The sequence below is a fragment of the Empidonax traillii genome, unplaced genomic scaffold (genome assembly GCF_003031625.1).
Source record: "Empidonax traillii isolate 1590-97213 ecotype Southwest subspecies unplaced genomic scaffold, ASM303162v1 scaffold167:size2001844, whole genome shotgun sequence".
Taxonomy (NCBI): domain Eukaryota; kingdom Metazoa; phylum Chordata; class Aves; order Passeriformes; family Tyrannidae; genus Empidonax; species Empidonax traillii.
In genome coordinates, this window is record NW_020955360.1 from 948,629 (window position 1) to 965,520 (window position 16,892).

General features: G+C 35.5%; 1 protein-coding gene across 10 annotated transcripts in view; it reads left to right on the forward strand.

Moving 5' to 3' along the window:
- EXOC1 (exocyst complex component 1) overlaps window positions 1-16,892 on the forward strand; it is a 31,332-nt gene that overhangs the window by 3,459 nt on the left and 10,981 nt on the right. For 3 of the 10 annotated variants that reach the window (XM_027885549.1, XM_027885553.1, XM_027885550.1), the window contains exons 2-12: window positions 2,224-2,357; window positions 3,191-3,321; window positions 5,310-5,469; window positions 6,314-6,334; window positions 7,119-7,306; window positions 8,186-8,413; window positions 8,627-8,759; window positions 8,952-9,061; window positions 9,589-9,642; window positions 13,787-13,936; window positions 15,049-15,154. In XM_027885549.1, coding sequence (XP_027741350.1) covers window positions 2,234-2,357; window positions 3,191-3,321; window positions 5,310-5,469; window positions 6,314-6,334; window positions 7,119-7,306; window positions 8,186-8,413; window positions 8,627-8,759; window positions 8,952-9,061; window positions 9,589-9,642; window positions 13,787-13,936; window positions 15,049-15,154 — 1,405 coding nt within the window. In that variant the 5' untranslated portion in view covers window positions 2,224-2,233. The remainder of the gene's footprint in view (window positions 1-2,223; window positions 2,358-3,190; window positions 3,322-5,309; window positions 5,470-6,313; window positions 6,335-7,118; window positions 7,307-8,185; window positions 8,414-8,626; window positions 8,760-8,951; window positions 9,062-9,588; window positions 9,643-13,786; window positions 13,937-15,048; window positions 15,155-16,892) is intronic. The other 7 variants (XM_027885554.1, XM_027885557.1, XM_027885551.1 and 4 more) reach the window with 4 other exon arrangements.

A 16,892-nucleotide genomic window follows, 5' to 3' on the forward strand; every position in this document is an offset into this window, starting at 1 on the left:
TGACTTAGAGCAGGAAATAAAATCCTAAATCAGGAAGGAAAGAAAATTTCTGAAATGCAGCAGATTGTGTGTTCATCTTGTGCACCTGTTGAAGAGTAACAGGAGTGACAACCTGATACAATTTGGGAAACAAGAGATGGGCCCAGCATTTGATGAAAGAGGAGGCAAGTTGTTAGCAGCTGTGGACTGTTACATTGCCACGGGGGTGTCCTATAAACAGCGTTTGTTTGGATGCCCTGAGCTCTGTGCACTTGACAGTACTGATTCTGCCTTGGCATGGTGACCCTTGTGTTCCCAAAACCCTTGAATTGCTATCTTGAAAACTATTACAGTGCCTAAGATTTTGTCTTTGCCATGTATTTATCAGAGAAAGCAATGCAGGCATCTCTAAGACAAGGTAACCTAAAATTTAACTCCATATATTGTCTTGGCATCAGGCAGCATTGCATGTAGTGTGCATTAATCATATTTTTAATGCACTGTAGAATTTTAAGGCACAAGTTGGAGCTTCTGTATTTAAATGAAAACACTGAAATGTGATGTCTAAGTGTTGCTCTGTTCAGACTTCGTAGAATCTCTGTGCAGTGTAAGGAACTGTTCTGAATCAAGTGAATATTGCTAATTCCTTAATTTTCAGGGGCTTTGGTAGGGGTTTTGGATTTGTTTTGTGATTGAATTCTACAAGTTTGTGTATTGGATGGTCTTGGCACATCCCCTCCTCCCTGGATTTCTAGAGTCCAATGGGGACTAGACCATGCTTTGATGAGGAACCCATTGACTATACTGAAATCTGTCATGGAAGTCTCTTTCAGAATTCTATGACTTCCTTGCGATTTTATTTTTGTTTGGTGCAAGGTTAACTTATTGTTGCTCTTACTTTAGCACTATGAATTCTTTATTGTAAATGAACGTGGTAAAAGTACAAATGCTTTCCTTCAAGCGTGTTACTTACTTAAAGACGTTGACAAAAGAAATCCTAACTCTCAGTGAACATTTTTAAACAAACCAGCTGATAATGCATCCCACAAATCTGAACAGCTTTCTTCTCTTACAGCCCCTTCTTCTCACCCTTTACTTTCTCCTTCTGCTGGCTGCTGCTACTCCAGAGGTGAATCACTTGAATGAGGAAACCTGTGAACAAATCCACTCCACCCCACAGTCTTTTTCTTCCTTCTTTTTTGGTCCTCTGCCTTCCACAAATCACCTGAAAACTATTGTCACTGAGGAGAAAAACCAGAAATCAAACTTCTGGGTGTTGTTAGGAAAGTACTTTTGCTGTTAATGGCAGGTGCACTTCATTTATGCAACCTAATGGTCTGATGTAGTTTATGACTGCATTGTTGACATCAGGGAATGGCATAACATGGGGTTTAAAATTTAGAATTTCTCTTGTGATACCAAGGGAGGAGGACGTGAGGGAGCAGAATGATTCAGAATGATTTTTGTCTACCAGAAGAGAATTAGGATGTGTGTGTGGCTCACCAAGACTCAAAAGTAATAATTTGTTAGACTTGAAATTGTGCCATTGGAGTGGTTGATTGACTGACTGTTAAGAGATACCACATCCAGAATAAATTCTAGAAATCTTCTTGCAAAATAGGGGGACAGAGAGACTTTTTCTTTTGCTAAATGGGGCATTATTTTCAATTTGGTCTGCCCAGAGTATAACCTTGGTGAAAGAGTCTTGAACATTTAAGTGAAGATTTTAGGTATATTTGAAGGATTCAGGACTTTTAAATTAAGATCATCTCTGCAGTGACTTTAGTTTCAAATGATCCATCCTATTAGATTTTGTGGGATTTTTTTGTTCACCTGTCTTCTATATTTTTATTGGATCCATGGCATTCATGTCCTTTCTAAAATTCCACTGACTGATGAGGGAGTTGGTTTTTTTTTTGATTCCTGTTTCAACTTTTTTGTTGTTGTTGTTGTCGTCTTGCATTCCCCTTTACTACAAAGAAGCTTTTTGTTCTCCGTTAAATTTAGCCGAAGGATCATCCAAGTGTTGATAAATTACAGTTGTCTAATTGAAGTAAGATAGTAAGTTTTAACTTGAACTGCTACCTAAAGTGGGCTGTTCTTCTGTGTAAGTCATGCTTGTCTAGTTACCTGTAAAATTTAATTTTAAAAAACTGTAATCACTATAATTACGTGACTGGTTATTTTTTTTTGTGTGTCTGTTAAATGTGCTTGAGTGTATTGTGACTCCCTAAAATCTTTCAGCTGAGAGAAAATGACTGCAATCAAGCACGCTTTACAGAGGGACATTTTCACTCCCAATGATGAACGCTTGTTGAGCATTGTGAACGTGTGCAAAGCGGGCAAAAAGAAGAGAAACTGCTTTTTGTGTGCCACAGGTACATAGGAATACCACACTGTTTTTCTTGTCTTCACCTTTGTTTTTTATTCAGTTGCATTTGTCTTAGCTTTATTTACAGTGCTTTTTCTTGACCTGTACAAAACAGGTACTTTCCATTTCTAATGGGGAAAATCAGTTGTAGCTTGTACTTTCATTATTGTTTCTACTAAAAAAGAAACAACTCCCTGAACTTTTATTCACAGATCTCATTGTAATTTGAAGTGAAGGAATCAAGCATCTTTATTTTGAAGCGGGCTTTATGTAGTGCCTAAAAGGGGATTTAGTAGTCTTTTAGCTTGATAAACATAAATAAAATGCCATAAAGAGTACTGGTTAGAATCCAAGGTAGAGGGCTCTGGAAAGGCAGAGTAACTGAACTGAGTTCTAACGTTCCTTTAAGTGTATAGTAATTACATTATATCTCTTAGAAAAAATAGATGCTTTGAGTTAATCTGTCAATAAATTAGCTTGCTAGAATATTTTTCTGACTCAGAAATCTCTGATAATGTTTTTATTCTGACTATAATCTCCAATTATGTCTGCTTTGTCAGTTACATGGTCATTGTCCAAGATCTGCTGTATCAAAAAATGGCTGTAAATTGAGTTCATTACCTCACAAGCTGTGAAGAGATGCATACCTGTTTGACTGAGGCTTAAACTGAGTTGTGGATATTGTGGATGGAAATGTTTCAAAGGGTCTCTTTTCATCAGATAAATATTTTGAAATCTCCCCTGTAGAAGGGAGGGGGATTTCAGAAATTGAAGCACAGCAGGAGCAGACATTAAAGAAATACGTGTGTTTTGAAATTATTCTCTTACTTCATTTAATAGTGACAACGGAACGACCAGTGCAAGTAAACGTGGTTAAAGTGAAAAAGTCCGACAAGGGAGATTTCTACAAAAGGCAGACTGCGTGGGCACTTCGAGACCTTGCTGTTGTTGATGCCAAAGATGCTGTTAAAGTATGTGCACCTTTTTTTTTTTTTTTTTTTATTTAATGCTCTGCTCAGAACATAACATCCAATTTGGTTACAATTAGTTACTTAGGAGTTCATTAGAAATTGTGATGATACATTCCTGTGCTGCTTACGCCTACATTTTCTTTCAGCCTTTCCAAGAATATAACCCTGGTAATTTGAGTAAGTGTAGTCTAGATATGCTTGAATTGCAACAGTCTGAATATCTGCCCTCTTAGTTGTAGTGATCTCTCAGTGACTGTAGAGAGCTTGTGCTTTGTTTCAAGTGGTAAGTAAATTTTTACTCCAGGCTTAGTTGCCATTAAGAAAATCTATTGCTATCTTACTAACGATGCTCAGCTCCATGTAATGTTTTTAGCCAGGACACTTGAAGGGTTCTTAATGAGCAGAATGTAAGCTGGAGGGTAAGCTCTTACAATCTCTTCTCTAAATCCTGACATTGGCCATTTCTTGGGAAGGGTACAGTCCTGAAGTGGTGGACTTTTCCACAGAACAACAAGAACAACCTATTTTTGACCACTTAAATTCATCTTTTGTCGTAAACTAAAGATGTACAAACAGGCAGAGGTGAAAATCCTTCATGCTATGATGTCTGCTTTTATATTCCGGTAACTCATGATTTGGAAGACTAGTGCAGATAACTGCAAAGTTTAAAACTCTTTGTTTTTCCCCTCCCATGTAGGTTTGTTATTTCAGTTATCCACATATCCACTTGTTAGCTAGATTTTAGATTTTCCTCACGGTTTCTAAATACCATGTTGGAGTATTGATTCTTAAAATTAAAGTTAAAATTACTCTGTCTTTCAGGGCTTTTTCTTGCAAAACAGAATTTAATAATAATTTACAGAAATATGCTGTAATATATACCACTCTAATGAGAGATTTTGAAATGTTCTTTCAAAAACCAAATGTTGAATGCCAAGCTCTCTCATATCTAATGATGTAAGAATTGATAGGTTCATCATGGTTTGCCTTCACATATGATCCTATGCAACTCTTTTGACACAAGACCTTTCCTGCACTAGTTGTGAGACAAGTTTTATGTAACTATACTGTTTATTTAGAAATTATATTTATTAATTTAGTAATTATATTTATCAATATGAGCTAAAGAAAAATTTCCCATCATGTGCAGTTTCTTGTGCCGCCTGCTTCTACAGGTAGTAGTGACTATATAATAAGTAACAGTAATAGTATTTACAAACTATATATGAGTAAGAATTTAACATATATCTGAGGCAATAACATTTTTCATCAAAAGGAGGCTGGACCTTGCAAAATGCTTGTAATATCATCTTTATAACTGGCAATTACCAGTCCCAGTCCATACTGAGTTCCTAAGTGATTGTGAAAGGCAAGTACTTCATTTAATTGCTATCCAAATAACATTCTCAACAGGCAGTAAATCTATTTGAAAATACTTACATAGAAGTTTTTTACTATTAAAAGGACAAATGATTTTTTCTATCCTATTCAGTCCTATCGAACACTATCATACCTATAAAATATATAAAGTACTCATAATTTTTTTTCCACTTGCCTGTTCTCTCAAGTCTCCCTGAATTGTGTTGTGTATGGTGTTGGTTGGTAACTCCAGCTACCATTTTTATTTTCAGAAGGCTAACACAAGGCATTAATCATTCTGAGGACAGCGTTTCAGGGCAGACAGTGCTGTCAGATGTTTCTTGATGCTCTTATAGATCTCCGTATTTTGTGTGATTGTTGCCTTATCTGGCTTGACAAAATACTGTTTCATAACTTGGATTCTGTTTTTTCACATTCACAATTTTAGCACCTTTATTACGGTGCATCAGGGCACCAGACTTGCTGTATGAGCTTCTGTCTCTTTAGGGCTGGCACATGTATAATTTCATTGTTATTCCGTCATCTCTAATGATTTAATGCATAAACAGTCTCTGCTACTCAGAAAATCATTTGTCTGTGGAGCCTGTAACATATCTCATCTTTTCCAGGAGAATCCTGAATTTGACTTGCATTTTGACAAAGTGTACAAATGGGTTGCAAGCAGCACAGTGGAAAAGAACACCTTCATTTCATGTATCTGGAAACTCAATCAGAGATATCTTAGAAAGAAGATTGACTTTATTAACGTTAGTTCACAGCTGTTGGAAGGTAAATTTCTACAACTGTATTTGAAGTATAAAGTTTAATAATTGCTGATGTAAAACGGGTATACTAAAAGAAATATACTTAGTCGTGATGGGTTTTCATATAGAATTTTATTGTTTTATATTTTTTAAGTCTTCAGATGAGCAAGATGACTATATAACAGATTTTCTGTTAGAAAACTGAGAACCAAGACAAAATACTTAATTAAAATACTTAATTGATAAGCTTATTATATTTCTAAGACATTCTGTTTCTTGAACAAAATAAAATCTACTTCCAAGATCTAGTAGGTCTAATTATGTAACGAATCTGCTTTTGTGCCTGTTTTCATTTCCCCTGAATTAGAAAAATGCTTTAAAAAGTGATGCTTCTGTAGCTTTCCAGAGAGTAATGAGTTTCTAGTTTTTAAACTGTGAAGCACGTGTTAAATTCTGCTGGACCCTGTTACAATTTTTGTGACTGGTTGGTTGCTGAGGAGGCTTTGTATCTTGTTTGCTTATGCTGTATTAAATATTTTTACAGTAACATTATCATTGTTATAGTTAAAATTTTATAGTGAAGCCTAGTGAGTAAATATATCACATGTTGAGTTGGTCAGAAGTGGTTAAATTATTGGTATTAAATACTAGACTGGCATGTGCAGAAGAATTTGAATTAGAAATGTGAAACAGGAAGGATAACATTTCTGTATTTTGGTGTTTTAAACCAACCTCTAACGTTTCAAGTTTGTGCAATATTAAACATTCAAACTTACTGCCACTTAAAAATATACACACTGTTCGTGCTTTGTCTAGCTAACAATCTTTGCTTCCTTTCCTCTGCTTTTCCATACCTTTTAATTCTTCAGAACTTCCTAAGGTTGCAGAAGGTGCGTAACACCTTTTTCCTTTCTTTTGCTTTTTAAGCAGTTTTCTTAAATAATACGTGGGTTTTTTTTTTTTTTTTTTAGTTTTGTTTTGTTTAATAGGGCTTTGGATAGCTTATCCAGTTGGTAGAGATAAGAGAGTTATTTGAAATGTCCTAAACACTTTCTGGCTGGACTGTGTTAATGTTCTGTAAATCATTTGTCAGCCTTTGAGTGACTTGTTAAATTAAGTAAGCAGTGCCGTGAGAAATCATAGTTAATGAAAACATTGTTATTTCATTTTCATTTACCCGAGTACTTACCTTTCTGCTGTGAAACTCACTTTGAGCATCAAGATAACATTTATTTATTCAGTAACATATATCTTAATCAACTTCAGTACGCTCTGTCTGCCAAAGGAGAGAATCTGACTTTTACTGATCTTCCGCTAACAAATCGAGTGTAATACTGTAATGTGTGCTGATACTGATTACCAGTGTAAGAGGTGAATGAACTGAGACTAGGTTTGTCCCTTGAAATAAAGGAAGGTGGATATTTGTATTTTGCTTGTGTTGCATAATTTGGAAAACATCTTTGTTGGGAATCATTTCCGGTAATTGTAATGAAGCACGTAGAAGACTGAGACTTGAGAAAGTGTTCATAGGTAACAGGAGCTTGTTAGGGAAGTTGTTTAATGGATTCATTTACTTAGAGGTAGTTAAACATACTTAAGTACTCTTAAATGTGACTTACATGCTTGTGACTTTCTGGACTTGATAATGTTTTCTGTTTTCCTTCTCTACCTAAGAATCTGTTCCAAGTGGAGAGAATCAAAGTGTGGCAGGAGGTGATGAAGAAGCTGTGGATGAATACCAGGAGTTAAATGCAAGAGAGGAACAGGATATTGAAATAATGATGGAAGGGTGTGAATATGCTATTTCTAATGCTGAAGCCTTTGCAGAAAAGTTGTCGAGAGAACTACAAGTGCTAGATGGGGTAAACATTCCTTCTGATGTACAGTGTGTCAGCATGTTGAACTGTTCTCACTGATACTGACCACATAGTGTTTTTTGAAAATTAATCAGCATGTTCTGCTGCATATTTAAATGTAAATGTATTTCTGTTCCTAAACTGAGCTATATCCTATCATCAGATTGTAGAGATTTTCAACCTTTGCTCTTTGCATTCCACACCTTCTGGGGCGAATTGCAGGCTTTCATTTGAGGAGCTGAGGGGAAAAAAGGGAGACATTCTGCATATGCCTTTCTTGAGGGCAGGGGTGCATGGAGAGTGAGAATAGACATTCATGTCCGTGGATGCCTAAAATAGTCCTATCAATGTAACTAGGAAACTGGTTTAGTCTAATGACATTGCAGTATTTGGCTGCCTGTAACAGTGCCACATTATTTGCTATTTTGCTTTTTAAACAACCCATCGTTCTAGAGGTCACTTGGAAAACTTAAGGAGATGCAGGGGGAACAGTCAACAATGTCCTCAAATTGTCAAGTTGTGTGTTTCTTGTGTATTTCGAAAATGCCTTCTGTCATACAAACAGCTTATCTTGCAATAGAAAATCTGACCTTAACACCCGAGCTGTTTTTTTTAGAACTAAAAATGTTCCAGTATAGGAGGGATTACTGCAGATCAGTACTTCAGTTCTAAGAACATGGCAAAATTTTGGTTTTGTATCTTTTCTTTTTGAAATAAGAAGTGTCAGAGACTGAGGAACTGCTGTGTTCAGTAACACCTTAAATGAGAAGACTACAGTTTTGTTGATTTCCTCACAAGTTTTGAAAACTGTTTGACAGCACTAGAGGCAGAAGGATATATCAGAATGCTTTTGAGATATAGAATGTTATTTTATTTTCTGTACAGGCAAATATCCAGTCCATTATGGCCTCGGAGAAACAGGTGAATATCTTGATGAAGTTGCTAGACGAAGCTCTAAAGGAAGTGGACCAAATTGAGCTAAAGCTGAGCAGTTATGAAGAAATGCTTCAGAGTGTAAAAGAGCAAATGGATCAAATTTCAGAAAGCAACCACCTAATTCATCTCAGTAACACAAATAATGTGAAACTACTGTCGGAGATAGAGTTCTTAGTGGTAAGCATTTTTATTCTGTTTACTATGGTTGTTCACTTGAAGTATAAAATTCTTTTAGGTTGCTACCCTCTTTAGCATGATTGTTATTTAAAATAAATGTGCATGTTTTTCTGTTTTGTTACTGCACTAACTTCAGTAAGTTATAATGATAAAATTGTATTTATTGTTCTGGGTTCAGCATAGCAAACTAGCCTACTATCCATTATTTTGTAGAATCACATGGATTTGGCAAAAGGTCATATAAAGGCCCTTCAGGAGGGAGATCTGACATCTTCTCGAGGCATTGAGGCCTGCACTAATGCAGCAGATGCCCTTCTGCAGTGTATGAATGTAGCTCTTCGTCCAGGTAATGTTTTTGTTAGAATTCAGTCTAACGTGCAAAATTTATTATGGTTCTGCCTTTATTTGTAACTGCCATTCCAAATAGTCTCACATTTTGTTCTGTAGATTGAAGGAGTTGTGATCTCTGGCCCTTTTGGTTCCCATATACAGTTTATTACTGTGTATTTTGTACTCTATAAATCCTTTTTGTTTGTAGGACATGATATGCTTCATGCAGTGAAGCAGCAACAGCAGCGGTTTAGTGACTTGCGTGAGCAATTTGCACGGAGACTTGCCAGTCATTTGAACAGCGTATTTGTTCAGCAGGTATTACTTCTTTCTATTTAATATGAAATTTTTGATGACAAACTTTTCTGCAGAAGAAAAACAATCTACCTAAAATTGGACATATTCTGTGATGTAATCAGTAAATGTTAGAGGCGCTTCAGACAGAGATACTGCTAAGCATACCAAACTACAATTGCCTACATAAGTCTCTTACATTAAAAAAAGACAAATCCAAACACCTGTTTTTAATAGGCTAACTCTCTGAATTAAACACACTGTGTGATATATAAGGGTTTAGTTTAATTGTAAAGCTTGATTAATTGAGGAGAAAAAGCACTATTTTTTAAAGCTGTTAGAGGCTGAAAACATTGAAGTTCTTGCTATCTGAACCTCAAGAGCCATGAAGAAAACCAAAACCAAACATCCAAAGTAAAATATCTGAACCTTGGTTTTGATCTTTAACTTGAGATATTCATAAATCACTGTCCTGACACTTGTGACCTAAAGGCTGGGTGGTTTTTTTAGCCTCAGTTTTTTATTTTCTGTATTTTTTTATCTCCAATTAGTTTACTCAGACCCTACTTCAACTCTATAACAGGTCCTCCTATCATTCAGTTCCAGTGAGTACCTTGGGTTTGAAACAAGCTTTTCTAACTAATTTTTTTTTTTTGAGCTTGAACTAGCAGCTGCATTTTTGACTTTGCAAAAAGAAATTTGCCTTTATGATTACAGAGCATCAGACTTACGCCCCTTCTCACTTCTATTATTCTTGTCAGCCCTTAAGCTTTGTTTATCTGTTTGTGAGCTAACATTCTTCTGATCTAATCTCCAGAAATTGCTAAGAGACAGATTGAGATGTATGGAGGAAAAATATTTTCAGGAAATTTTAATATGTGTACTACTGTGCAGGTACTACAATTGTGTGAAATTGCAGTATTTGTAACTAGGAAATAATAATTCTGGTTTTATACTTATTAGTGCAATAAAAGTTTAAAAGTTCTAGTTTTGCTGTATTAGACTGTGTGCAGAAAATGGAATATTTACACTGGATAGCTGTGTAGAAACATATTTGAGAGTACAAGCCTGGCTTTTTATGACAAAGATAAGTGCTTCCTACATTTTAGCCACTTTGCAGAAGAGCTCCACAGCATGTTAATTCTTTTGCCTTTAGCTTCTGTTGCTAAGAAGGTATTTTTCCTCTGTCACTTTTGATATTTTGCAAACCTGAGTATAGACTACCTGTCTCAGCCTTTAAATGAGGAAGTAGGAGCTGTATTGTGTAAGTTCTCTGTATGCATTGTTGAATATTGGAATTGTGCATGGAAATGGCTGCTTAGCAGAATATCTTTTCTGATGTTTTATTCTGAGGATTTTATTTTTTAAAAATTGTAAGAGATTATTATTACTGATACAATATTATGTATATTAGATGAAACATTTATAAGGAGACTTTTGAGGGCTATTGAGAATGCTATAACCACTTTGCAATTTATATTTTCTGAAATTCTGAAACTAGTAGTGGCCTCACATTGTTTTTCATATAAAATTGCCTTCTGAAAAGCTTTAGTTTGCTATTAGCTGTGAGGTATTATTCAGTAGATTAAACTTAACAGCAAAGTCATAATTTTTAGCAGGAGGAGTTCATGAACTACATGAGATAAGCCATTGCAAAGCCTGTAAAAGTGAAAAAAGAGCTTTGTGTATTTCATTTTGAGGTACAGATTCAGCTGTTGGAGGTATACCAGATTTTTGTGTTATCTTACTAAAATGACTGTGTTTTTTTCTCAGCCCAATGTTCTTGAAAACTAACTGGAATACTTTGTTACCTTTAACATCTGAAGTTGCATTATTTGTTTAGAATGTTTCTTACAAAAATAATTCAAAGCACTGCAGAAAAAACGAAGGCAGATAAAGAATTCTCAATTAAAAAGACAAATGAAAACACGATGATGTCTAGGGAGCTGTTAATACAAGTAAGGCATTCTGATTTGGAACTCATTAGATGGAAAATCAAAGTTAGATTGACATTTGGGCTTAAATATATTATCTTGGAAGTATGAAATTGTCCTTTATTTTTTTAAAGGCAAAAAAACCCAATGGTTGATTCAAACTTCTGTTGTAAGGTACTAAAGTGCTTCATTTCCTTTACATAAAATTGGTAATAAATATTAAAAGTTTTAAGCAGAAATGCAACTTTGGATTGCCATGCTCTGAAGTGTTACAAACTGTTTACAATAACTGTTACTAAAAGTTAATGAAGTTGTCTTTATTGTGTACTACTAATAATTGTTTAATGTGTGTATCAACAACATTAAAGGTTTTATTTTTTTTAGCAACCATGTTCAGCACTCAATTTAAAGACAACTGGGCGTTTTACCTTTGAAATATGAAATAGTTTGAAGCTCTGAAACTGTGAAATAGTTGAATAACAAACTTGGGGTATCATTGGTAACGATGTATGTTCATGTGCAGTGAGAGAAAGCCTGTTAATTGGATAGGAATGGTACACCTAGAAGCTTCATAATGTTTTGGGTTAGGCTTGAAGAGGACATGACTTAGGACAACCAGAATGATTAGTCCTGTGGAAAAGTTGGCCCCAAGAGAGAAATTTATCTTGCTAGGGAATTTGTCATCCAGCTTTATGAAGAATGCAACCAGCAAGCAAAAAAAGTTGTGTGTAATAAAGGGACATGAATAAAATTGTTAGATAAAAGAAACAATAAAAATCTGGATAGCTGAGTATTTCCTAGCAGTATTATGAATGAGCTTTGGACTGACTTAATTGAAAAAAGGTGTGAAAGCCACCGGGTAAATTATGTTAAACTGCAATGAACTTGTACGTTAAAATGCATGCTGTAGGAATGTAACACACCAGGGGCAGGAGAGAGAACTGTAAGTGATTTTCTGTCATCTTGTTTCATAGAAGCCTATCAAAGATCTGTTGAAAATATTTGCTGTATGCATGCCCAAAAGTACACACAGCATTGAGTATGACTTCAGGAATCACATCAGCAGCTGTGTTGCTAATGCTGGCTGCATTCCAATTCCAAATTATATGTTCCAATAATTGCACTTTGCTAAGTTAACTTTTTGTTAAAGGCAGACTACAGGATTATTTTTATAAGGGAGATTTATAGCGTTATCCTTCCCCGTTGTCTATGAGAACAAATTAATGACCTTGGCAGGACTTGTTTCTTTGGGCCCATTTGTGTCTCAGTTTACATAGTTAAGAGAACAAGGCTCAAAGTAACTTCATGTTCATGTTGGATACAAAAAAAGAACTGGAACAGGTTGTCCAGGGAAGTTGTGGATGCCCTGTCACTGTAAGTGTTCAAGGACAGGTTGGATGGGGCTTTGAGCAACCTGGTATAGTGAAAGGTGTCCCTGCCCATCGCAGAGGAGGTGGAACTAGATGAACTTTAAGGTCTCTTCTAACCCAAACCATTCTGTGATCCTATGTAGTATATTAGCTTTTTCCAGAAGCTGGCATGTTTGCATTGCATTACCTAGTAAAGGTTAGTATTTTACAAATAATATCATAGAATCATATATATAATTTTTTTAAACAAGTCTGTGAATGTATTGTGGAAGCTTTTAGGGCTTTTTTTAACCAAAGACTTGAACCCAATACAATAGAAAAGGGTAAGATAAAATTTGCTTTAGTTTGTTGCTTTACTGGCTGCTATTCCAACTGGAAAACATGCAAAGGCAGTTTTTAAACTGTATAGCTTATTCTGCTAACTTGTCACATCCAAAGTGGAACTGTCCAGGAATTCTTCTTCACTGAGGGACTGACAATGCCTGACCTGCTTAAACCGCCGGCATGTGATGCTACAGGAATACGAATCTTTTTGTGCTGTTATGGCACAAACTATACTTGAGATCAAGGCCTGTTGCAGTATTTACTACAAGCCAAGCAAAAAAGGCTTTACAGGAGATATTAAAGCCATTTGGAAATTAAGTCCCATCCTCCCTTCTGTTAACCTAGGAGCAGTGGTTGTGTGTTCTGCTGCGTGACTGCACGGTGGCGTTACCTTGCTTGCTCTTCCTGAATTGCCCAGGAAGCTTGTGAGTTCAAGCAACTGAAAGCTTAAAAACGTAAATCGTGTGTTGTTCCAGCAATGTGATGTGATGCTTAAAGGATAGTGTGGGTTTTAGGAAAGCAGCCAGAGTAAAGGAGGAGCATGAAATTATTATCTTGTGTTAAATGGTTTATGCTGCATGTCGTAAACTGTTTAACTTCAGTAAATGTTCACTTAAAGTGTGGGTGTGTGTCTCCATGTGGAGGGAGAGAGAATGTGTGTGAACTGATGTTTTTAAGACTTGACCAAGGAAGGCTTGGCCAAAGTGGACTAAAGTAGGTTGAATTGGAGCAGACTTTCAGAGCAGAGATGAAATATAAAAGCTCATTGTTAACACCTAAGCCATTCATTAACTGTGGACTTGATGTGTCTTACAGTATATGGGAGTAACATCTTTAAACAGAGGCAACAAAACATGCCAGTGACTCACCCTGAAGGCAAAGACCCTTACAATGAACAAGCTCATTAAGATGCATTACCTGCCACAACTGTAACAGCTTGGTGTCAGTATTGTTAGATGTCTTTTTCAGTCTGTGTCTCTAGGCTTTGCTTCTGTCCAAGGTATTTTATGAGGCTTTTCTCTTTGCCTGAATGAGATGCTGTCTTCATATTAAGTTTTTCAGGAAACTTATTGTATGTCTGTGTAGTGCCCAGATTTACTTTAATACTTTTTTTTGTCAAGGGTCACGATCAGAGTTCCACTCTTGCCCAGCACTCTGCTGAACTGACGTTACCCAACCACCATCCGTTTCACAGAGATTTACTCCGATATGCTAAACTGATGGAGTGGCTCAAGAACACAGATTATGGAAAATATGAAGGACTAACAAAGGTATGTGAAGTGCTCAAATGATGATAGTCAATGTACAGAGCAGACTGGATTTGAAAGTCAAAAGAATTGCCTGTGTGTATGCACCTGTCAATATTCAGGTGCATATGAAATGTATGTATATGAAATGTAACTCAGTGTTCCTCTTTTCTTGTTCCTCTTTGGAATAGGAAACTTAATTTTCTCATATTTGTGATATCCTATTTTGTTTGTTAGTTTGTTTCCTCAAACATTGAGTTCAAAAGTATCATGTTTATTGTAATATTTTTTTAAAATAAGTTTGCCATTTTACAGCCTAGTAAGAAAAATTATATTAAGCTATTTTCAAAGTGATGTGTCTTCTTGTCTGTGTGACATCTTTATTTCAACAGACCTTCATTTCACTTGGGAACATCAGAAACTTAAGAGGTCTCTTGTAAAGTAGATTAAATAGAAATGTTTTTCCTTTTTATGTATGTAACTTTTAACTGCCTTGTTTAAAACTAACGTGGAGTGAAAAAAAAATTACTAAAAAAGTATGAAAAATGTTTAGGTAGAAATCACGGGGAAGTTAGTCCTTAGAGAGCAAGTCTTGTCTTTTTAATTAAAGTACTGTAATGCTTAAATGAAAGATTTAAATTAGACTTTCTCAATGGCTTTAAAGCAGCTCTTCCTTCACTTTCAGTGTAAGGCAGATAGTTAACGAATGGTTGACATCTTTGTGATCTTCTAATAAAAAACTGAGAGAGTTGTATATTTATGTATTATGTGTACTTTTTGGGGCACAGTAGGAGTCTGATGAAAAGGATACAGAGAATGGTGCTGAATTCTCTCCATTTTACCCTTGAATTGAATTCTGTGATACTCTACCACTGGTACTGCATTGCTTATCTTTCTTTATGGAGAAGTAGATGTTTCTGATTAATGCTCAGTGAACTCACTGTGAAATGAATATAAGCTGCTTAAATATCATGAATGTATTTTTGTGCATGCTGCATAAATATATATACTTATATTGCCCAAACCAGTTTGTTATTTAGTAGAACTTATAAACTTGCAGGTTTTTTACAACTGTTTACCTGTAATAGAAGGTCAGTATGAATACTTGTTAACTAAATTTACATTTTTCTTTTAAGAATTATATGGATTATTTATCACGACTGTATGAAAGGGAAATAAAAGATTTCTTTGAAGTTGCCAAGATCAAGATGACTGGCACAACCAGAGAAGGAAAAAAGTTTGGTAAGCTTCCAGAAGGCATATATCTTGCTTTGTATCTTATTATTTGCCTATTAAACACTTATTGCAATACTTACAGCTAATTTTATGATGAGGTAAAATTCTTTTATTTTTGGCAAGGTTGAAGAAGTGGGTTGGAAAATATGATTGGTAAAACTTCTGACTTCGGGAAGGCCAAAATAGAACAACTGAAATCTTGTGAAATTAGTCAAGATAAAAGGATAAAATGTACTTCTCTAAAGGTTCTTTTTAACAAACTACTGGAACAAGTTTGAAAAATCAACTCTTGTAATTAGCAAAAGTTTGGGCAGCAGTGTGTGTGTTCCTTCTGCTGTTATTTCTGCTTTTAATAAGTTTTAGGTGGATTTTTAGAAAGCTAGTTTTCATGCTAATTCTGCCTAAAAAAACTTGTGTATTTTATTGCGGTTTTTTTCAGTTGGATTTACCTATGTAGCCTGAGACTAGAAATCATAATTTGTTAACTTGTAGGCATTTATGTTTAAGGGTGTATGTATTCCTCCTAGAATTAGTCTAGTATGAATATGGAAAGGAAACTTTAGGAAAAAACTCAAACTTGGAGACTTGGAAAGCAACAGTGGTATAGGTGTATTTATATATTGTCTGTTCTATATTTTGAGGTGCACGGTTTCAAAAGTGGTTTGAAGTATTTATGTTTGCTGCAGTTCACCAGTTTGCAAATTCAGAATTCCAAAATTATGTGCAGCTTTAACGAGTAAGTTCTGTCAAGCCTGTTTTGGGTCCTGAACTTATCCTTTGAGGTTTGATGGTAGAAAACAGGAAAATGTAAAAAACTAAAAGGAAGAAAGCAGGAGAGTCATAAGGCTTATTTGAGGAAGGGGGAAACTGGAAAGATAAGTCTTTGCAATCTGTTGGACGTGGAGAGCAAGAGGTGCCATAATGTGTCATCATCATCAGATTTCAATTCCTAAATCTTGAAAAGGAATCTTATTGCAAGAAAAAAACCCCTTTACCCTAATACAAATTGATATCTAAAACATTCTTAACACTTTGTCTTGACAGTTCTCTTGTGATTTGTATTTGTGATGAAACAGTTTTTGTAGCAATTCCATAACTTGAGTAAGCATTATGGAGCTAGCAGGCATTTTGGAGAAAGAGGTCCTTCAATTCACCAGCATAAAAGCTGCACCTTGAGAAGACTTCTGTCATGCATGTAAATTTATTCATTTTGTAACAGCTTAAAATGGTGTGTGATTTCAAGGGCTTTCATGTTCGATGTAGGGATCATACTACTACTACTACTACTAGTTGCACATTTATTCAAAATACATCACTTTTTAATAGTAAACTTGTTTAAGGAATAGTATAGGTGCATAAATGCAATAATGCTCCAGTTGTATTCGAACACTAAAGATGACCTGTTTCCAAGCTGTGTTGGTGTGTGTTCTTGCCTTTTTTTGTGCTTTGGGAATAGCACTGCTATTTGAATGCCTCAAACGCTGGGAGAATTCTGGCATTCTGTGCTAGCGCAAGGTTCTTTGTCTGCTTTTTATGGCAAAAAAAACCCCTACCTGGGTCGTGAGCATTCACACTTGTCTTAAGAAGTGTTTTTTTTTCTTTTTGGGTTTGTTTTTTTTTTTGTTTTTTTCTGATGAAGCCAAGACTTTGATACTTAAATACCATAAAGTCAGTGTTGGAAAGAGTGCTACTACTGTCATATGTTTATGTGGTGTAGCTTCTCAAAAGCCACTGAGGCTCCCCT